Source organism: Buteo buteo, chromosome 1 (genome assembly GCF_964188355.1).
Source record: "Buteo buteo chromosome 1, bButBut1.hap1.1, whole genome shotgun sequence".
NCBI classification, from domain to species: Eukaryota; Metazoa; Chordata; class Aves; order Accipitriformes; family Accipitridae; genus Buteo; species Buteo buteo.
The window spans coordinates 71,409,392-71,433,388 of NC_134171.1; the positions used below are offsets into that span (position 1 = coordinate 71,409,392).

At 38.6% G+C, this 23,997-nt stretch overlaps 1 protein-coding gene across 1 annotated transcript in view; it reads left to right on the forward strand.

Annotated features, from left to right (window-relative positions):
* INPP4B (inositol polyphosphate-4-phosphatase type II B) overlaps positions 1-23,265 on the forward strand; it is a 381,542-nt gene extending 358,277 nt beyond the window's left edge. The window contains exons 29-31 of the mRNA XM_075035790.1: positions 14,349-14,385; positions 18,887-19,009; positions 22,753-23,265. Of these exons, the coding sequence (XP_074891891.1) occupies positions 14,349-14,385; positions 18,887-18,892 (43 nt within the window). The 3' untranslated portion in view covers positions 18,893-19,009; positions 22,753-23,265. The remainder of the gene's footprint in view (positions 1-14,348; positions 14,386-18,886; positions 19,010-22,752) is intronic.
* Positions 23,266-23,997: the final 732 nt, after the last annotated feature.

Genomic DNA, 23,997 nt, shown 5'->3' on the forward strand with positions numbered 1-23,997 from the left:
TTCAGATCCATAAGTAAAATCAGGTAGGGGCAAAATTAGAACAGTTTTCAATGAAGTAGGAGTTTCTATACAGTGATTCCTCTGTTTTATTTAATTCTTGTTTCAGATTTTTTTCTTCTGCACATATGTATAGGTGTTTTTCTTGAATAAAGTCTGAATAAAAATTTACTAAGAGCATCAGGATTTGACCTTTTAAAGCTTAAATGTAAATTTATCATGGCTTCTAATGAGTTATCTTGTGAGTAAGGATGTAAAGATTTGACCAGCAGAAGTAGAACCACACAATAAGCAAAGCGGTTAAACATTATTTTAGTTAAGAATAAACACTATCTTTGAAGGTTCTCTATGCTTTGACAATGTGGTAGGTTGACCCTGGCTGGACACCAGGAGCCCACCAAAGCCGCTCTATCACTCCCCCCCTCAGCTAGACAGGGGAGAGAAAAGATAACAAAAGGCTCGTGGGTTGAGATAAAGACAGGGAGAGATCACTCAACCGATTACCGTCATGGGCAAAACAGGCTCAACTAGGGGAAATTAATTTAATTTATTGCCAATCAAACCAGAGTAGGGTATTGATAAATAAAACAAAATCTTAAAACATCTTCCCCCCACCCTTCCCTTCTTCCCAGGCATAGCTTCACTCCCAAATTCCCTACCTCCTCCCCCACAGCGGTGCAGGGGGATGGGGAATGGGGGTTGCAGTCGGTTCATCACACGTTGTCTCTGCCGCTCCTTCCTCCTCAGGGGGAGGACTCCTCACTCTTCCCCTGCTCCAACGTGGGTCCCTCCCATGGGCTGCAGTTCTTCACAAACTGCTCCAGCATGGGTCCATTCCACGGGGTGCGGTCCTTCAGGTACAGTCTGCTTCAGCGTGGGTCCCCCACGGGGTCACAAGTCCTGCCAGAAAATCTGCTCCAGCGTGGGCTCCTCTCTCCACGGGTCCTCAGGTCCTGCCAGCAGCCTGCTCCAGCGCGGGCTTCCCACGGGGTCACAGCCTCCTTCGGGCATCCCCCTGCTCCGACATGGGGTCATCCCCAGGCTGCAGGTGGAGATCTGCTCCACCGTGGACCTCCCTGGGCTGCAGGGGGACAGCCTGCATCACCATGGTCTTCCCCACGGGCTGCAGGGGAACCTCTGCTCCGGTGCCTGGCGCACCTCCTCCCCTGCCTTTTTCACTGACCTGGGGGTCTGCAGGGCTGTTTCTCTCACATGTTCTCACTCCTCTCTCTGGCTGCAGTTGTGCAGTTTTCTTTTTCCCCCTTCTTAAATCTGTTCTCCCAGAGGCGCTACCACCGTCACTGATGGGCTCGGCCTTGGCCAGCGGCGGGTTCAACTTGGAGCCGGCTGGCATTGGCTCTGTCGGACATGGGGGAAGCTTCCAGCAGCTTCTCACAGAAGCCACCCCTGTAGCCCCCCTGCTACCAAAACCTTTCCATGCAGACCCAATACAGACAATCAAGAGTTTTAATGGTCTGTATGAGACAGATAGTATTAGCAAAGGCTTTGTGGAGAATTGTAAGCAGACAGCCTTTTAGAATGGGAATACATTAAACTGTTTGACAAAGTAGAACCAATGAATATTTTTGTTGTAGTGCTGCCATTATTGGAACAAAGAGAAATGTTCTTTTATATAAATATTCTCCAAGGGTAGAAAAGTAAGGTAAGAACACATACGACTAGTATATTCTCTTGACTGTATTATTCCTGCCTTCCCACCCCCCTGATGATTTAGCAGAGTTCTAGTAAGAGGGAGGGGGAGACTGAAGGAAAAAAAGGAGATTGGAAAAGAAAGCTGTCCTTATGAGATGATAACGTGTTCTTCAGGAAGTCACCTGTCAACGGGGAAAGTTATTCACTTTAGCAACTACTGTCTTTGTGCAGTGAAGCTGCTGCATTTTGACAGTCTGTAATATCGGTGCTATCTTTGGGTTCTTTTACTCCACTTTGTTTCCCAGAGTCTCTAGTATTCTGTATCAACTGCTGCGTCCCTTCAGGGCAGCATTTTCTGATAGTTTATTCTTAACTGTAAAACCTGGCTCTTCATTTCCTATATAGAATTTTCTCTTTAATTTATTTTTCTGGATCTAGGATTTTTATTTACAGTATGGTGTAATTTCTCAGGAGTCAAATATGTAAATTCAGGATTCCCAGAACCTGTGGGCATAGAGGTTCTGCTAATATAAGCCATACTCATATAAAACCTCTAGAGCTGCGTGGATGTTAAACTGGCTACGTGACAGCCAGCTAAGTCTGATATAAGTGTCTGTTGAATCCACATAAGGGGACTATTAAAAAAAGCCCTCTATTTGTAGCCATGTCCAAGCAGTATGGTTCTGAGTTTCAGATGTGCCAGCATTAAATAAAACATAACTAAATCATCAAGTGAACTCCAGATGAATATGCCACCATTCTTCCCCCAAAATAATTCAGCTGCTTTTATTTGTGTTGTGATAACTTCTACTGAACCTGCTCAAAAATTAAGATCAATCTTTGTCTACCACTTTAAACTTATGTTTGGTGAAGAGAGAGACGTTGTACCAAAAAGCCTGCAGAAGTGGTGCTAAAACAAACTGGATTGCAAGGCAGGTTCTAAGTGACTTAACTGGTCATAATGTCCAGGACTGGGATGAAGTTTTCCTCTCATTCAGTCTATGTTGATGTTTTATGATAGAAGGAAATATTGTAGTTCTTTTGCTGGTTGTGAAGCATTTCTTTTGAAACTGATACATAACAATTTTAACCTCTAAAAACTACTTTCCTAGCTCTGAGTTGTTAAAAGCATTGGGTTTTTGTAACTATACACTTGATAATGAATAATGCGAAGACCCATCACCCTGCCTGTGTATGACTTTCTGTTTAGCCACAAACTAAACCAAGTGGCAGTGGTTTGACAGGCACTGTTTTGGTTTTATAGTCCTCTCCACTTCTTTTTTAAGCATATGTAGGATGGATTTCCGTGGTGAAGAGACTGACCAGATGTAATAACTCCCAGAAGGAGTGTAACTAAACCAAATAAATGCGATTGCTGAATCTGCCCCCTTTCCCCCCATCCCCTGCCCCCAATTAAAAAAAAAAAAAAAAGTAAGTATCAGAGAAAGCTGAAGGTAGCATCTTACTTAGAAGTGGTGTGACACAAGTACCAGATTCAGGACTCCTTTCATCAAAGTGCCATAATGACTTTTCTGTTCCTCACAGGGCAGCATGTTTGTAGGATAATTTGAGACTCTCTCCACAAAGAGCATGAAACTGCATAGAACAGGTACGGTCTGTGGGCAGCTGAGCACGGTTCTACCGATCTGACTTTTCTTCTATATTTAAGGTGGCTTTTTTTTTTTTTTAAGACCAAGCATAATGAGTTCTTGCAATTGAGCATGACTTGTGTTCTAGTTAGTGCTTTTCTGTCAAGCTGTTTCCTTAATTTCTCAACATTCATGAAAGTAAGTTTGTATCCTCTCAGATTATATTATGCTAGTAGAAAGGAATCACTGTACGCCATAAAATAGAGTGAATATGAAGTTTCTGTATGGAGCATTCAAAGATTACGTAGAAGAATTAACATGGCAAATATGTTGTGCTAAAATTGATATACTCATTTAAAAGTTAGGGGAATGAAGGTTGAAAAGTTCATATAGCTGTAGGCTTTTACCAAATGTCTTGTAGCATTGTCCAGAAGCTTGTATGAGAATTTACAGTTTCCATATGGAATATTGATTAATAAATATATATTATGCTGAATTTGCAAACCTTGGAGTACCTTTTCAGTACTTGAATGTAAGAGCAGATGGGGATGATATTTGAATTTTATGGATAAGGAGTTTTTTTTCACAAGTCCTGAATTTTAACAGGAAGGGAAGAGAGTAAACTGTAAATCTCATGAAATGGTTCAGTCAGTGTCTTATGAACTTTGGTTGCATAAGACCATTTTCTCTTCTCAAACTACTTGGCCATGTTTCATAACCAGGTTTGTACTGTGCCTGGTGGTGGAAGGCAGGAAACAGGACTGCATTCCTCTAGTCCTCTGCCAGTAAATCCATAGCTGTCAGATGTAACTTGCACCAACTATAATACCCAGGCGGAGAGAACTGTACTTATAAATTAACCCTGTATTTAATAGTTTCCCTGGTGCTAACGTATGTTGGAGAGTCTAGAAAAGAACCCCAGAATTTAATTGTTGTTAGTATCACGCTGGTTTATGTTCTGACATAAACTAAATTTGTATCATGTACTCCCAATAGTATATGGATTTCCTATTATTGTGTTATTCGTTTATTGTGGTATTCTCTGGACCTTTGAGATAGAGACTTAATAAAAATAATTAAGTGGTGCTGTCCATAGCAGCAACAATAGTAATAAAGAATCTGACTAATCCACAAACAGAAACTCAGCATACTGAAAAGGAAGATTATCTAAGGAGTAATCACAATGTTAATACTAATACCAAGCTAATCCTCTTGAAATAATAAGCTTACTCAAACCCCAGCACTTGGCATGAAAACTCAGTGCCTGAGTGCAGCTCGAGTCCTTTCCTAAGATCTGAGGAGCACGTGCAGGGGTTACAGGCTTCGAGAGTGTCAGAGGTCAGATTTCACAGCGCTGGACATTGCCCCATGTCTAGCTGACAGTAAGTGGTGTCGGAGCTGGCCTACACTGGAGCAAAACTGCCCTTCCACGGAGGTTATGAAATAATGATTGCTTTTCCTCTGCATGAATGATGCCAGAGGAAAGGACTTGCTGGTTTATCAAAATACCATGCTCAACTTCCAGCTCAGGATATTTCAGCTTTTGAAATAAGTTCAAAGGTGAATGTGCATTTAAGAATCTTATAAAACAGCTGAATGCTTGCATAGGAATTCTTAATTAACCCCTCTCAATTGCTCTGTGGAGTCAATTGTACTTTAAAAGGTAGGAGGATTAAGAGACCTTTCCAAAGAATTGCTTGCAAGCCATAACGTGTGAGGGACAGAGCAGTGAATGAATCCATGGGTCCTTTATTAACTGGTGTAAATTGGCAGCTGTTTTCCTGATGTCTGGTATTTGGAAATACTGAGCAACTTGAGTCTAGCTCTAACTTCATAGACTGAACTTTTTCTGAGAAGAAAGAAGTCATGCCTCTGATGTTGGACAAGGAAAATCTTGTGCTTTCAGAATGGTAATGCTGGGACTGGATCTGTCCCAAACTTGCATTGAGCAATTTGGAATTCTTCCCTTATTTTGTATGCTTTGTTCCTCCTTTGGAACATGCTCCATAATGCATAACTCTACTATTTCACCTCTTGCTGTTGTGGCATTTAAAAAATATATTCCAAAAAGCTGTTCAGGTAAATGAAGATTCCTGGGATGATGGGTTCCATCTTCTTGGACAAAATGGGACTGGCAGTTGATTAATTACTGTAAGCAGTGGCATTTTTTACCCAATCATGCAGTTATAAAAGCAGCAGTCTTATCTTCTTTGCAGCACTGGAAAAAGCAACAGTCTTTCTTTCTTTCTTTCTTTCCAGCAGTGGGAATTATTTTTCTAATGAGATAAATGGGGAGAAGACTTTCAAGGATTTGCTCTGCACTTTGGAAACTCTTCAGTACCATAATGGTCTGTTTGACACACAAATGTTCTGCCTCTTTAAGAAGAGCCAGCTGAGAAACTACCTATTTCCTTGAAGATCTACATAACCATCTTGAAAGCCCATCTGTGAAACTCCTTGTATAGTTTCCTCCATCTCTATGCAGTGTATCTAAACTGAAAGGGAAGCAGAGCTTCAAGGGGTAAGGATAGAAAAGGTGGATTTTTCCTTATCAGAAATGTAGCGCTTTGGACTTCCTGGCTGGCACCTCTGTGTAAAATAACAAGCCAAGGCTAATATTATGAGCAAGTGTTTTCTCTAAATGAAATATCTGGAGAGATTCAGTGTTGGTCAGGCTGTATTTAAGTCTAGACATTTTATATTCCTTTTGACTTTCTGACATTGTCATTCCCTCAGGCAAACTCATTTTTTTGGCAGTGTCCACTCAGCAGCTTATCCTTTTTATGGCTGGTAGTTGGTTCATAGGAAAGCTCTTGTTCCTTGTTGGACCCTTATGATGAGAAACAACGTAACAGCGGGTACAATTATTTCTGTTTTCCTTCACTTGGTTTGATGAAAAATCTGTGGAGAGAGTGATAAGGAAGGAGGCTGGAACCTCTGAGAAGCAGATGTCCATTGCAGGTAATTAATGCATGGAACTGGCATGCCCAAGAGTTTTATAAGGGATCTGACACACGTCAGGATACAGCTGACTGCTTTCCCTGAAGCTCCTTTTCTGTCAAGCATACTTACCTTTTGACATATCTGTAACTACCTCTGGGTACAGAGGTCTCAAAGTAGGAGTCAGATAACTCTTTCCTTGATTTATGGTGAGAGGGATGAGAAAGGATGTAATGCTCTTCAGGTGAACAGTTTGCATTTTTGCCTAAGCATGGTTTGATCCAAATGACATCCCCAAAATGAGCAGGAATCTTTCAGGTTTCTGTCACTCTTAAATTTCTTATAGAATTCACAACAGATTAATCAGGACATTTGTTTGCAAGTATCCCTGGAGATGTTGCTGGAGAAAGCAGCAATGATTGTGCTTGTAGTAGACTTTCTACACAGCAAGTCTTGAACAAACTCTTATGCTGTTTTCTGATTGGAATAACACTTCTGTGGCTTAAATGTAAAACAGGAAATCCCTTACTAATTCTGCAAATTGAGATTTCTTCAAAGTAGCTAACAAGTAAGTGCATTTTTCAATGGTCTGAGGGTCAAGATTAGTATTTTTCTGAGATTTTTGGAATGCCAATCCTTCCCTTCCACTGTGTATTGTCTAGAACTTCTCAGGAGCTGCCTATATCACTGACATGCTTACCTTAGTTGCTTAGTGTTTGAAACTGTATTTTGAATTCAGGACTTCACAAATTCAACAGACAACCCTACCAGATTATTTTTGGGGCTCATCTACCAGATCAGCTGAACACTTAAGGAGAAAACAGCCTTCCTCAATGCAGGCTGAAGAACTTGGGCATGCAACATTGTTGGTCATTGGTCTTTTTTTTTTTCTGATCCTACTGCTTTGTTACCCATTTTTCCAAGTAACCTGTTATCAAATCATTTAATATAGGATCATCTTTCTCAGTGACTGCCTGTCAATTTACAACTGTATTTCATACAGTAGACTGCAGTTTTTGATCTCAGAAATCTACCCTGGAATATGACCAACCACCAAAAATGACTTCTGGAATTACTGGAATTCTGGAATTCCTCAAGCTGGCTAGTTAACAACTAGCCCTGCTTTTCCAGTCTGCAGCACAAACACATGCAGCTAGGAATAACAGGATCTATTTTGTATTTTCTGTTGTGTATGCTACTTCTGTCTACTAAGTCTTTGCTCACAAATGATCAATTTTTGTCAAGCACTGTGGGAGAATGTTCGACTTCTTAGCATTGCAAAACAAAACTCTGGTTGATTTGACCTCATTTTCAGGGTTTTCTTTTCTTTGAGAAACAGGTGTTCACCAAATAACCTCATACTTTTAAGACTAATTATTTTCTTTTTTTTTTTAACATTGTAGTTTTTAATGAAATGAAGCAATTGCCTAGCAAATACCTTTCAATTTAAAAAAATGACAGGCTAATTACTTGTCCATTTTGCATTACTGAGAGACAAATCTTTGGCTGTGAAATGGAATTATGATTTCTAGTATAAGCTATATTTAATGCTTTTAGTTAGAAGTGATTGTACTGACAGCATGTATTCTGCAAGGGTCAAAATGTCTTTAAGAATCTTCCTTTTCAGATTAACTTTTGAGGTTTTTTTCTTGTCTGGGGATGTGAGGTACTCAGAGTACCCTAACTCCCCACCCCCCTTTCCCTTTTAGAGTATAGCGTCTAAGAGATCTCTCTCTACCTCCTTCCTGGGAACTTGCTCATGTGTGCACTGATGCTGATAGGAAGTGCTGTACTGGAAGATTCAGCAGCTGAGGGTAATTGGCCCATGGTTGCTTCAACTGTACACAATTTAACAATGCCATTCAGTCTCCCTAGAGTAATCCAGTATAGCTGGAAAGCACCATGGCTTGTCAGAGCAAGCAGGCAGCTGGCAGCCAGGAGGTTCCGAATTCTCGTTCTGCTTCCGCTATCCTCTCTCTGTAGGGTCTGTCTCATCACCTCCCAGCCTTGGTTCAACACCTGCGCGGCCTCACTGCATGATAAGGGTAATGCCTGTTTACCCACCAGCATCGCACAGCCATTTTGATTACTAACTTGTTAAAGCCTTGCTCATTGCCCTCAACGCATGCATTGTTATAAAAACATGCTCTCCAACACAAAATATAGCAGAGGAAGCCACTGGGGAAGAAAACACACATGTAATGAGCAAAGACCATTCCTGAGGAAGTGAAAATTTCTCAAACATTGTAAAAAGCTGCAAAGGAACAAAAGAGTTTGGTCCACCACAGCTGATGCTGGGAAGCTGTTGCTCAATAGACTAGAGGAGACAGGAAAGAAATCAAGATCTTAAAACATTATACAAAAAGTCAGACTGTATACAAACATTTGCTAGGCAGTGATGCAAATGGTTAAGAAAGGCTTCCTATGAATACTAAAGGAGTTGCTATTTTGACAAAGAGCAAGATTTTTCTGTGAAGTGAAGGGTAATGAGTGCTGTGCAGCTAGATGAACAGAGCAGTCTGTGCGCAGAACAGCTGCCAATACTGCTCCACTGTCAGAAGAAAGAATAGAAAGAGCAAGGGAGAAGTTAAAAACAGGAGAACAAAATAGCTGAATTGTTAAAAGCCAATTAGGTAAACGTTAGCAAAGCATTGGATCATATGTACCTGCTCATGTATTTGTTTTTAATCCTTCTCCTCAAAAAAACCGAGAAAGCCCAAATTATCTCTGCCTGACGGAAGTTGATGAATCTTTTAATGCAAGAATGGAACCTCACTACTAGATTATAGGGAACATAACGCGTTTGGAAAAAAAAGTGTACAGGATTAAAACAATAAAAAAGGTAAAGATCAGGAAGTGGTAGTGGGTGGCTAGATAAAGGCAACTTTTGTTCTAACTGTGCGGAAAGTGTTTCTGCTGATGCAAATTATACAGGTGACTATCTTTATAGTTCAGTATTAATATTGTAAAAAAAGTTATGAAAGTTATTATCAAGGAATTATGATGTGTTTTATAGAAAGGGGCAAGTGTAGAGACAAGGCAGCATCATGATTTGAATGGGATTAAAAGTGCGAATGAAGATTAAGGTGTTTGCTATCTTCAGTGTTTGGATGCACTTCAAGTCAAGAGGGGTATGTTACAGAAATAACAAAGCAATAGGATGTTTTCTGCATAAGGTCACTACAGCTATTAAAAAACTATAAGAAATAACTGCAGGGCCACTAGAACCACAAAGGGGAAAATCAACTAACAGCTGAAAAGTTTGGTGTGTTACGATGTAATCTGATGTGATATTAGGACCTGGATTTTCACTGTACTCTTCAAGTGCATAGAGAGGAATGTGAGTGAGTTAGAGAATGCAGCACCAGATAAGCTAATAGACAAACGTTAAACTCAGATTGCATAGACGTTCTTTTCACTGGCAACAGCAGCAGCTGTTGTTTCTTGTAGTTATTGGATGCGTGTACTCTCTCATTATCTAAACCAAAATATATAACTCTGTATTGTACCACATTCTCACTCCCTCACTGCATGAAATCCCTCCAACAGCTAGGAACTCGGCTTATACTTTCCTTTCTTTCTAGCCTTCTATTCCAGTTATCAAAGCTGGACAATCCCTGAGTATAAGTGGAAGACACATTTAATTGGTTGTGATAATTCTTAGGAAACTGTATTCAACTTGGACAGTAAATCCATGTAGTTGGACTACTATACTTACTATAAGTGTCAAGAAGATCAAGTGGTTGCAACTAGGAACATATATAGAATATTGAAATGCCTTAGCCAAGAAATCAAAGAATAAGAAAGACCCATGGAGGCACTCAGGGGGCTTGATAAGCTCTGATGGTTCAGCCAACACTGAGATTAAAAAGGGATACCTCGTAACTGTTAAGTGCTGCAGAGAAATTGACAAAATTACAGTATAATAAAACATTGCATTTGATAACAAAGTGAAGCTTTATCCAGACAGTGCACTAATAGTATTACTCTCTGGAGTGGAAGGTGATGCATAAAATAAAACAGACATGAGAAGGCTGTAGGCAGCACAGGTGAGAATTCTTTAAAAAATGGCAAGTGCCAAGTGGAACATTTTAAAATCAAATGTGGGTGTTAGAAAAAGATTAAGGTCTGAAATCGTGGGACAGGAATAGCTACAGAGAGATTAAGAACAGGCCTAGAAAAAGTTAAGGGAAGGCCAGCCCCGGAGTAATCACTGGCAGGAGGACAGGACGCTATATGAGAAACATGCTGGCGATGCTCTGAACAGTGCAGTAAGCCCTAGCCAAGCACGAATGGATACACTGTACTGACACACTGAGACAAAAAAATTGAGAGTTCATCACAGTACGCTTCCCAGGTGACAGTACTCATAGCAGTAGTCAGCTGAGTGCAGGAAGGCATTCCTGTGCCCTTGAGTCCATTAACCTCTCCTTGACAAGTCATGGCAGTGACTCTGACTACTTACCTGGCTCACACCTCTGCTAGGAGGAAAGCAAAAGATGATGACTTTCAGGTCCTCTAAAATATAAGGCATCAGATATGATAAGTTTATACAAAAGTTATGAATACTCATTACAACTATTCCTTTTACACCACAGCACTTGTCATTTAATAGTATGCTGTCAAACTGAGATGTCACAAAAGATATACAACAAATACTTTGGTATAAAACTGAATTTGCATCGATTACATCTGACAAAGAATGGAATGAGCAATGTATTTTTGGTAGGCAAGTAATTAGTGAGAAGTGGTTTTGACAAAAGGACTGTTTTACAGCTCAGACAATTAAACTATTCAGTGTTGCTCTAACTGAGCTGAAAGGAACGATCTTTTCCCATGTCTTGCCTCCAAAGCTATAAGAAATCTGCAGCAGAACAGTGTTACCCTCCATACACAACTATTCAGTTCACACACCTGGAGTGCTGTTGTACAGACTGTGCCTTGATTTTCTTATTTTCTTGCCTCTGTTATTATGTCCTGCTACTGTGGCCCCACCTTGTCTGTTAGGTTCAAATATTTTGTTCCTATTTGCAAGCTTATGCCAGGTAGCCTTTTCTGTGCCAGCATTCCCATTGGCATGACTCTTCTGTTACTCTCAGAGTGATTTTAAGATGAAAGCTCTTGGCGTGGGGGAACTCTCAGATACTGACATAATAAATGGTATATAAGTAGTTGGGATAGATTCCAAACCAGAGGAATGCAAGGTAAGAAAATATAACAAACTTTTGGGGTATAAAGATGAAACATTTGGCACATTTTCCCCTGTCACCACTCAATGCCAACACAAAGTACTTAACATCTTTTCCATTCATTTAATTTCATTTCAATACATTGTCTTCTTGAAAACACACATCCTAGAAACAGATTCATTTCAGTATAACGCATAGCAGAATAAAGTTCAGATTCTCCAGTGCAGTGGGACTTTGACTCTGGTAAGTGCTGTAAAGATGATGGTATTCCATAACTGAAAATCAGGTCTGTTGGCTTGGAGGGGGACCTGGTGATAATGAACGGATTGATGCTGTCAGGCATGCTTTGTGGAGGTTTGAATCTTGCTTCAGTTTGTTATTTGCTTATCATGACTTATATTGTTCTCAAGTCATGGACTTGAGAAGGGCTTGTCTGAACAAGAATGTGCTACGTGAATTACTTGAATCAGTTTATAAACCTGCAGTGTTAAACTGTACAAAAGGGTGTGTGGGAACACTTGGTTTGGGTTTTGGTGGCAGACATTGTAGCAGACATCAAGGAATTCATCCAAGAGATACATGTCTCCCAAAATCTTTAGAGCCACAATCCATGGAGCTACTCATTTGCTCTTGGCTTTTATAGGGTATCTTTTCTGGGATTATCTTGGTATATCTCAAGTAAATTCCTAATCTTGCAAGGCTTTCAGGTCTCATCTTTCTTGTTGTCTACCAACAGCATGGCCAGTGCTTCTTTTTAAGGACTAACATTCTTGCTTTAACTGGAAGCTTTAAATGTGTTATGGGTCATTTCTGTAATATGTAATTCACTGGCATGTGAAGGGGTTGGGTCTGATGATCTGGCATTGTCCTCAGGCTGTATTTAATTTCAAGCAAAAGTTCTCCTATGCAGTTTACCCTGGCTCTGCACCATTGGTTATACAATGGAACTTTCTCATGTAGTTAACAAGGCCTGTTCTTAGAGTAACATCTGTCTTGTGATCCTGAAGTACAATAACATAAAAATCTATTTTCCCAATGAAAAAGAAGGTCTGGATTTATCAGGATTTTTTTTTTTTTTCCAAACAGAAATTTCTCTGTCATGTCTCAAAGGTTGCAGTACTTAAAAGAAGAAAGTACTATATTCTAGTAAGGTTTGGATCTATCAAGGCAAATTCCCTAATGGTAGCTAAAAAAATCACTTAGTACCATGTCTACAACTGAGGGGACAAAATAACTGTGAAAGTCATACAAGGTGCTGCTTTTGATCATAAAATGAAAACTAATCAGCTGAGAAGCTATGATCTTTATGTGCAAAACCAAAGTAAAAAGAAGCAGCTCCATATAAAATCTTTGTCCTGTTCACTGACTGTGAGTGTTCCACTAGCTTTTCAACCCAGTTTTCAAATTTACTCCCTGACCCTATTTTATTTAAAACACATTAATTTTACTCATTCACTTTTTTTCTGCAGCAAACTCTATGATGGCAATTTTGGTTATTTGAATGACTATTTTAAAAATATATATTATGTTAATTGCTCTGTGAATGCTACCATTTATCTTTCTGGATGAAATTAATCCATTTGGTTATTATGGCTTTCTAGACTGATAACTTTTGAATCTCCCAACAAAAACATCTGTTTTCACAAAACATGCCAAGCTGATACAGAACATCTAATTTTCATTGTTTAGAAAATATTATTTTCCTTTTAGAAAAGAATATGGGTGAGAAAATGTCAGTAAATGTGTTTCAGAAAATCAGCACCTAACACGTTACATCAATTCTTCTCTGGATCCTAGTAAGACTAGTAAGTCATTCAACCTTGGTTCACTGACAAAACAAATCATTGTCCATTCATTTACACATTATCTTCAAAATCAGTGCAATGAAATGTCATACCAAACCTACCATATACATTCTTAGCAGAAAATCAATATAACACATGGGCTACAAAAACTACTAATGTAATAGAAAAAAAGAGCATGTGATCCTGTCACTAGAGAAATCCTGGTAACAATTTTTAATGACAAATATCTGAAAAGTGCTGTATTTCTCCTCGCTAATTAATAAGGACTCAAAGTGGAGTAGCATTCAGTGTTTTCATCTTTTCTCTGCTTGCTAGCCCTGGGACTCCATTTTGATAGTAAATCTGTGCAACTAAATCTGTGCATTCCTCTGACACCCACTGATTTTAGAAAGGATTCCATGTATATGGTGTAAAAATCCATCTTCATTTACCTATGGTAATACATAAAAGATTTTTATCTTATGGATAGCCTCTTTTCCCTGCATGTTTTCACCAAAGATTTCCAAGAGTAGCTATGACTGACCAGTGCACAAGAATTTCTGCTGGTGGCCCCTCAGAGTAAAACAAGAACTGTCTAAACTGGGTTAATAGATAAGTTTGGCAATCCATAAAAGAATAACAAAGAAAACATTTTTCTTTCAATTTCTAATATGTGTTTCAGGGTTTAGTGTGTGTTTTCTGTGGGGTTTGGGGTTTTTCAGTTTCATCTAACATTTTCATATAGAAACTAGGATTACAGAGAAAAGAAATATTTTAGTACAAACACCTTGTTGAAGGCACTGACAAATAGTTTTGGGTTTTCCCCAACTCTGATCATTATTCTAAAAAGAAATACACATTCTTGAAAAGCATTAAAGCAAAGAGGGCTGCCCATATCCCACACAAATGTACAACCATGCTTCCTCTATATATGGTAGTGCCTCTGACACACGAGAAGCTGACAACCGGAAAAGGAGTGTCGCACAAATAACTTCATCAGAAAAGAATAGCCTGTACTAGCATTCCTTTCAAGTTACGTGCCTGTCGAAAAGTGAAAAGAAAAGGTTCACTGAAGATTCATTTTAGTTTTTTGTAACTGTCAACAGAGGTCTGCTCTTCCGTATGATCATAAGCGTACCTGATTCTGAAAAGGGATGGCTGAATGAGGTCTTACCCTATATTCTTTTTCCATGTAGGTGCCAGCAGGTCATCAAACAAGGATTTTCAGTTAAGGTAAGCAAGGGTGAATAATAATTCACCCCAGAAATTTTTCCCAGTTCTGCATGATGTGTGCACCTTTGCTTCTGCAAAACACTAACTCCATGTGAAGTGGCAACACCAAGAATTCCTTTACAAGAACTGACACAGGCATCTCAAAGCGTTCAGCTGTGCCCTTGTGCTGGCCCTGCAGATTTTCTATGTAGGTCACCATGTAATGTTTTACTGGCTCCACAGACCACTTTATGTCAGAAAGTGACAATGACTGCTCCAGTTAGAACTTTAAATGGGGAGGTACAAAGTTAGAAGTTCAGACCACCCAAAAGAGAAGAGACTTGCCACAAATGACAGGAAAATGGTACTAGGCTTTTAGCTATGTGTTGGGGTAAAGTTTTTCTTAGGATTGGCCAAGAGGATGAGACGGGATGTTGTCAGGTTGCATGTTGCAGCTCTGTTAATGTTTGCTTAATTTGTAAAAAGAGTGGAAAAAAGCCCACAAACCTTGATCTGTTCTGGAAGCCTAACACAGCCAGCTGTAATATAAATTAATTAGCAGGTGATTCTTACCAAGGTTTTTTTGTAAAGAAAAAAAGTCATAGTGCCAATATCCCTTTTATATGATTGGTGCTTCTGATATATGACAGATTGTTAACTTTTTTTTTCTTACATCACTCTGCCATCTATGTAGGAAAGCAATCCCACAGTGCTTCCAGCAGGGTCTTCAGGAGACTTGAATTTCATCTCATAGCACCGTAATTAAGACTTGGAGTTGGGAGTTTGTCTTTTACTTGATTCTGCCTTTAGCTGACAGATTAAGTTGTTGTTAAATTTCTTTCCTAGAGTTTAGAGCTCAGAAGAATTTTCTTCAAGTACAGTGAAGGGATCTCTGGTGCAGGTTCAGACTTATCCAGCTTTCCATTGTTGGCCACACAACTCTTGAAACTGTAAGAAATTTTGAAAAAACCCCACCACTTGCAGACAAGAGAGGAACAGATACCAGGTATCTTTTAGAAAGTCTGCCCCTTGCCTTCTGAAATTTCAAGGACTAAATGGAAATATTTTCTTCCGAGGAGAGCTGGCAGAGGTGTTCCCGGGTCCTCTTCCAGCATGGAATATGGGGAGCCACCTTGGCTTCAGTGGTCTTCAGGAATGTGTGTCCTTTCCTAAAATCTTCATCAGACCTGGGGACTACCCCATGAAAGCAGCAGAAAGCAGATTGTTTTAATATGTTGTTGTGGAGTACCAACTATATTTTATGTTAGATCAAGCAGGTTGGGGAACAGACAGATAAGAGTGGAACAATCCCAAGCTGGGGGAGTGGTGGGGAAGCAGGGAATAAGTACTTTTGAAATATTTTCTCTTTGCTTTCCCACCTGAGTGTTTTGGAGATGGGGTGACTAATGTTATCTGGCTGTGTGGGTCACAGTACTGAGACAACATCTAGCAGCTGAGCATGACAAGGACAAAACACACCTAGCCTAAGTCCTTCTTGTTTCCTGTACAGACTAGTCACAGCTCAGGACAGAAAAGCCATTGTTACAGTTGGAAGAATACATTAAAGAAAAAAAAAAAAACAAACAAAAAAAACCAAAAAACCCACAGGATTCCTGTTAAGAGGTGTAACATCTGTTCTTTCTAGTGAGAGCAAAAAAAAAATCTCACTAGAGATCAAAAAAAATTGATCAACACAATAATTGTGCTCTTTGTCATGGCTTCACTTAGGAGATTTGTGAAGTGCGTGTTTAATACTAAAAGAAAAACAACGCTCAATCACATTTATAATACCTATATGGTCGTTATGTTAGGAAAGGATCTGACCCATGTAGGTTAAAACTGAGCTTCTTTAAAGAATGACTTGAGTGAGAGCTTAATGCCATTCTGCCTGAGGCCTTCTGGGAGTGAAACTCCCAGAGTTTTCATGTCCTCAGGGTATCATGGTTTTTACTTTTCTGAAAAGGAAAAGATAACTTGGAAAGCATTAGATCAGGTTTCTGAAGGGCAGTTCTGGTACAGTATCTGTCTTGCTGAGATCTATATACTTGTTATCCTGATTCTATTAATTAAGCTCTGCAAATATGCTTATCTATTTGAAGCAAATGCTGTGACAGAGGATTTTGTGAGAAAAATTGATATTGTAGACGATAAAACACAGCAGGACTCTGAAACTCACGGGAAGGAGTAATTCTGAGAAGAAGGAATGGAGAGGGAAGTGTAAGAATCTCAAGATCTGCACTAAAATGGTAAAAATTAAGATTATTAAGATTATTCCAGAGAATAACACAATGCCCTTTTAACCTTTCTTTTTAAAGACCCCCTTCACTTTCATGACAATAGTCTTTTTTCCACAAGGCAACTTAAACTTTCATCATTAAATGACTTTTCTATAATATGCTACAGAAATACGCTTCAAAGCCAATAGTGTCAGAGGGCATTACATCTATGCGTAAAGCAGAAATGAAGAGAAACTGGTGTTATTTAAGAAATGTCCTCTATTTCCCTCAGCTATTATATTTGATGTGCATTAATTTTTAGAAGACAACTCCAGGAGAACTATTTTCTTAAAAATAAAATCGATGCATAAACTTGTGACCCTTGTCTTTACTATTGTCTAAAATCCTCTGAGGTTTTCACAGGAGGGAACAGATACTTTGCAATTAGCAAGAACTCAGTTGAACAAAGAAGAAAAAAAATCCATGCCCAAAAATCCATCTCTTCATAGGGAAATATATTAAGCAGTGAAATAACAAAGAAAATTATAGCTAATTTAGACTGACAGTGTTTTCCAACTAGGCAGAATGAAGTGAACTTTTTAGACAAGTTGTTGGGCTAGATCGTCAGAGGATGTAAATAAGCATAACCATTTTCTTCTTTAGGAGATAAAGTCAATAATTTTATTTTTAAAGGCAGTTAAAAGAGGCAGGGCTTCTGATTCTCAGAAGCACAAAAGATCAGTGTAAGAAGGATAGAGTAGTGTCTGAGGCTGGAGAGGTCTCAATCCTACTGTCTTTATCTTAGAAAGTTGCAAAGGATAAAACTGGCCTGCAAATAATTCAAATCATCCCAATTGTTCTATGAGGTGGTTTTGATATTCATTCAGGGACCATGAAAGTACATTATTTCTGGAATGTCATCACTCATCTCCTTGAAAGGTAGCACAGAATCAGCACAGTCATCATTAGAAGTGGAGAATATATTTACAGAGTTTTTTATGACCTGTAACAGTCTGCTGTACCGCATCAAACTTCTCTGTACTATGATATGCTTTCCAGCCTCTGGACAAGGAAGAGTCAAAGGATTCACCAAGTTTGAGAACCTTAACCTAGAACACATTGTGATCTTCAAGACAGAGCACAAAGAACAGCAGTTTCTGGGAGCAAAATGGAGAGTTCTCTAGACCCTGTATTCTGGTTTCTCCTTACCGACAGAGAACAGGCATTTCAATTAATATTGTAGGAGTAAGATGTTTAGATTAATATTAGCTGTCTGCCTGAAGACAGATTTCCTGCTGTGGGGGGAAAGAAAGAAAGAGACTGATTTGCTGGAAACCTTTTTGATCCTCTCTGGTACAGAGTTTATACAGCTGGCACCAGACTTCAAAGGATTGCCTTTCTTCAAGGGATTTCATGTAGTCCATGTAAACTGCCTTCTCTGAATACAGACCTCGCTGAACTGACCTTACTTCTTCCATAGACTATATTCGTGAATGCGTCACCCTTGAAAACATGGTTAAGGCAAACACACATAAACAGAGAGTAGGAAGATAGAGCAGTAATACTGTTCACAGAGTATCACTTGCCAGGATGTCTGAGCTTGTGTCAGTAAAATACTGTGTGCGAACCTAAAATTCTAGCATCAGTCTGCCAGTGCCCAGGTGCGAGATGATGTAGACCTTAAGTGTAGTTACAGGTTCATCACAAGAACTTGCAGCATTCACATACGCTCCACCTGGCCCCTTCACATGTCCATGTGAAGGTCCCCTCTGGATAATTTGCAGCTGGCAGATGTTAGGAAGCTGTTTCCTACTGTTTAACAGCTACTAGACATTGCTTCCTGACACATCTGTTGTCTGAAGGTCTTCATACCAAAGAATAGTGTAAGAGGACAGCATCATTCACGTTTAGCTAACCTCTTTAGTTTTGTCCTAAAGGGAGCTATGACATCGTTGTCTGTTGTCATGGAAGGGTAGTTTAACTGCTCCTCAAGTAAAAGTTACTGCTTCTCCACTCAAATTTGATACCTGACGAACAGTAGTGCTGGACTTACCATTCACTAATCTGTCAGATGTGGGTGAAAGTTTACATTTTAGCAGGCATCCAGTGAATGAACTTGATCGAGGTCTCAATCAGAGAGGCATGTAGACCAAAGTCTGTGGAAACTTCAGAGATCAGATAGCCAGTCTGTTTCCAGCAGCATTTGGCAACAGCTCAGAGAGGCAATTACTGTTTCATAAAAGAACACAAGGTAAATAAATATGCTTTTTTACTAATGTATAATATGTTCTTTGTCATTTCCTTAGGGATAGAAGGCTGCTTCTCACTACCTGTTTCATTTCAATAAAAATAAGAGGAAATACAGGATTAATGTAGTTTACAGCTCACCTTTTCAGACTACAGATATCCTGATACATAGTTGCAGCCAGGTAAGTACCATTATCACAAGAGGAACTACCAGTTCAGGGATAATGGGAGCTAATTCAGCATCCTCTGCTCATACATTTACGGGTGGGGGTGGTGATGGTGGGTTTTTTGGTGGTTTGGTTTTTTTTTTCAAAAACATCAGTGAAAGTCAGATTTGTTCTAGAAGCAGAGGAATTTGAGTAACACTAAACTGTTAGGGGAAAAAAAGTTTACATTTTTATTATATAAAAAAATGAGTTGTCTCCATAGTATATAAATGCAATGCAAAAACTTCTGTTATGATTTTATAAATATCAATAAGAACGAGTCAATTAATGTGTAATTGTGCCTACAAGGGCTCTACTTGTAAAGTGTACAATGTATAAAGAACAAAATGAGGGCTTCTGTTCAGTCAAGGAATGATTGAAATTAGGCTATGTTTTGAGTTGTCCATGTCAGAAAATAAATCCTTCCTTCCATTCCAAGAAGAAAAATTTCAGGTTTTTTTATGTTTGAGCAACTAAACCATCTCATAATTCTACAGTATGTGAGATCTGGTGGAAGCCTCATTGAAATAGATTGGAACAGATCCACTACTTTCAGCGAGTCTTGAAGCAGACTCTGTCACATTAAAGATTTGAGCAACAAAAAAACTGTTTTGAATGGAGTTAGATGACAAAATACTAAATACCAATTTTGATTACATTTAATAAATTCCAGTGATGTATGGTCCTGACATATGTGTGTTTTCAGGTTTTCATTTAAAGCATTTGAAGTTCAGTTGCATAATGTGATTTCATACATTGAAAGATTGTAAACAAGTTGAAAAAAACGACCCACACAAACATTTTTCCCAAAAGATTTTTTTTGGTGAAAAATATCAGTGTTAAGTGTATTTTTGACAAAATAAGTTTTGTTTGACAACTTGAACCAGATCTAAAGTTTCAAATTCAGCTTAGAAAATTCTCAAACTGAGACTACTCTGTGAGCCTTCAGTTTGTTCTTGCTCAGTTTATGAAAAAAATGCTAAAAGAAGCCAAGGGTTACCCACGTGCCTTTACATGCACTTCTTCGTGGTCATGTTTTTACTGTTCTAGACCATGAACAGTGTCTATGATCTATCTGCTATTTCTGTTATGAATAATTGCAGTAGCTTCTGCTCTAAATCATGTTCTGGGTGCTGAAGAAAGAAGGAAACAACAGCTGTGCTGGAAGTAGACACTTTGTCTGCATTGTCCCATCAGCTTGAGATCCTAAGCATTTGGAGGACAGGCAAAAGCCAACTTTTGAACATATGCCTTTTGCTGTAGCTGGGTTCTTTAGGTTCTCTCCTTAGGAAAGTTGGAAGTGATTTAAATCACTTCCTGCTTACTTCATCTCTGCTTTTGCACTTGCTTACTTGATTGACCAATGACCCAATTTTTAATCAGAATCTTTTTTTGCCATGATAAAATTTAATGGCAAAATTCCCAAGAAGGTGCTCTGCTGGTCCTTCAGCTTTATTCAGAGGACTGCTCTTCACCTTAAAATACTTTGCCTCTTTCCCCAACAGACAGGGCGTGGGATAAAAGGGCCTTGACGTATACTGCTGAGTAAAAAATATCCGTTTACCTCCAGTATGAGCTTTCTCACTTTCATAATTAGGTCCATCCCACATGAATATTTTTTGTTCCTGTTTTGTACTTCCCCATTAGGGCTAGGACTGCAAGAAAAGCAAAGGTAAATTTATGGTCCAGAAGAAGCTGCCAGCCTGAATTCAGAGCTGACCTGACATAGGCTGTCTAGTTAGGTGTGGATGTGGGTCGCAAAAGGGGTTTTGATAGGGTTAAGGATGCTATTAGCATTGAGATTAATATTGGCACTAGTAGCTACTGGTAAACACTGACTGGAGATGGAGAGAGGCAGGAAGAATCAACAAGTTCTACCTAAACCTGGTGGTGTTATGATACACTTTTCCAAGTCTGATAAAACCTTCTGGACAGACAGGGTATGATTAAAGTTAGGCCCTGCAAGGGCCAGTGAGCTAAATTAGAAATATTTTTTGTTAGATTAAGTGGGTTAAGGGTTACTAAGAACAGCTTTTTCTCATTGGTTCAGTGACTTAAGCTTTCTAAAAATAATAGTGAACTGCTAACTGTGCTTTCTTTTAGCACATTGTTAGTTTTTGTAATTCCATTTTTTACTATTTTAGGTATGTTCTTAGGACTTTGTGAGTTTTGGGGGGAACACTGGAAGAAATAGGAGTCATAATGGAATAAGTGTTCCAGTTTTTATGTGTTCTTGCTATTCGACCCATATGCAGGGTTTTTGCATATTTTAGACTTTTGTCTGTGATTTTGTTTTTAGAAGAAATGTTCAGGATTAATGCCCAGTACTTTAAAACATTGCACTGATAAACATGGTTTTGCTGTCTGCCTATCCATGGTATTATATACCCTTTATATATATAGACACACATGTTTTTATGCACATTATAATATGTAGGTAGTAACATACAGACACACACAATTAACCCACATGTTTTTATGCACATTATAATATGTAGGTAGTAACATACAGACACACACAATTAATATACTTTATAGACTACTTTTTAAAACTCCATTCTTTACAAACTACTAACAAAACCCCAAACCATGACATAACATGACATAAGAAACAATTTCTCTGAAAACATTTATTTGTTTTTTTCTGGATTACAGAAGAGGATTTATTAAGTAAGCATAGTGTTTCAAACACAGAAGACAGTACACTTTCATTAATTGATTTAAGTTATTAGTGACAGAAAAAAAGTAACATGTGTTCTAAAACAACCAACACACACCAAAAAATTGCTATACGGTTCAACACCATTTCATAGGATTTCCAGATAATAACAAATATTTTCTGCAAGATTGTTCTTTTAGAATTTGTTCTACAAGCTTTAATTACACATTTAGCAGTGGGGAGAGAGACCTGTGGGTTTTCCCTTATATTCCAATTTAAAATGTTTTGGTTTGGTTTGGGTTTTTTCCTTCAAAATGTGACTGCATTGAAAAATCATGGTAGCTTTTTGCTTCAGATGAGAACATTCCATATTAGATGAGTATAACATGTTTTGTTTTGGTAATTTCATTTTTGGTTTTGACTATATAACTTTCTTCCAGTTTGTCTTGCTGAGAAATCTTAGGTTAAACTTAAGTTAACCCATCCCCTAATTTTCTTATGCATTGCTTTTTCAAAAGGGATAAATTAAAGATTTGATGTTGGATTTGACCCAGCTGTGTTTGATGACATAAATGAGGGCAGAGGCTAAGCCTGACTCTGAAATTGGGACCTTCTAAAGAATTCAGCTGGGGGCACATGAAAAGCAAAGCAATGCAGCTTATTCACAGCCTTATTGCTCTTTTGAATTTGATGTCTTTGATATGATGATGATTTTATATCATTAAAATAGTCAAACATTTTAAAATAAAGAAGGCAACTGAGGTTGAGAGATAAAACCGTACAAATTGCAAAGTTTTCATCTTTCACTTGTTTCACAAAATGCATAGTGCCCCAGACTAATATAGGGATATCTGTAACTGTTACCCTTAAATGGTGACTAAGCTGTGTGTAGGTAACAGAAGCAGGTAAGTCAAAGAAAGAGAACCCTATTCCTCAGTAAAGACTTGGACCATCTGAGATAAAACAATATCTGTAGAAAAATAAATTTGATTTAATAGAGAATGATAAAATTGATAGAAAATTCTGTTTTTGAAAGTCTGAAGGTTACTACTTTCTTTAGGTTTCTACAGTAACTATGGAATTGATGTGGTCACTATTCAGTTCAAGAATTGGGAAGAGGAATAACAGAGTGGGAGGATATCATCACCAACAGAAAACTCCTGAGAGAGTAAGTTTGTATTAAGTCATTACGGATGCTGAGTTAGGAACTGAGAGAAATCACTGTTTCAGGTTTGTACAGCATTTAAGGAGATATTAACAGATCCAGTGGTGAGGAGTGAAAAGCATCAGAAATCACGTGTGCATTGGATTTATTCCTGCTGGGTCACCAATGTCAGTGGCAAAGTTCCCACTGACCATAAAGTCGCATGCTCAGGCCCAACTGCTCACATTGATGTTTGCTTTCTGTTCATGATGAAAACACTGAAATATGAAATGGGCAAAAAAAAGTTTCATTGGGGTAATTGTGATCTTTGAGAACTCTAGCAATATAGCAATCTGATTGCAGCTGCAGTATTGGCCATTTTCCTTTACACACAACACATTGACTAAACTCCCTGTATAAAAAAAAAAATCTGACCTTTCTCTGTTTGTACTTCAAACAAAACATGGCCTTTATTGTACTAGCAGTGCTGTTTATAATAGGGATAACAGAAAAGGGATAGAAAACTTCTTTTTACAGATGTAAGTGGGTTGACGAGACTAGCAATGTTCCTTTTGGCTTGATTTTGTCTCTCTTTAGGACAGGGATGTGTGAAATGGGTGATTAACTTTTTCATGTTGGGCCTCTTCTAGTCTGCTAAACATGGAAAGCATGAAATGTGACTGATGGTGTTAAACGTGTTATTTTAAGCACAGCTCCCAGGTATTCACTACTGAATAGAAGCTGAAGGATACAGTAACTGTTCTGTATGTGAAACAGCATTTTTCCTAATAGGTGTTGACTGGGGGTTAAAGTTTAGGATTTGTTGGATTACCAAAAATTACTTCATTTGTGTTAGTGATTTGAAGTATTTATTCATTAATTTAAAATAAGTTAGGTGAGGTATACCGTCGTCCTGTACCAATAAATCCAGAAAGAGAATCATAGTACTCAATATCAATTACTCCTAACCTTTGTAAATTCCTGAGACTGTAATCTCTTCAGGGCAGTCACTGTCTACTATGTTGCGTTTGTACAATGCATAGCATAACGTGCCTCTACTTTTGGTTGCCTTCCCAGTCCTATCTCAATACAAAATAAGTAACATCATTATGATTCCACCATATTTCCTTCCTGTAATCAGTTTTGTCACAATTCACAAAA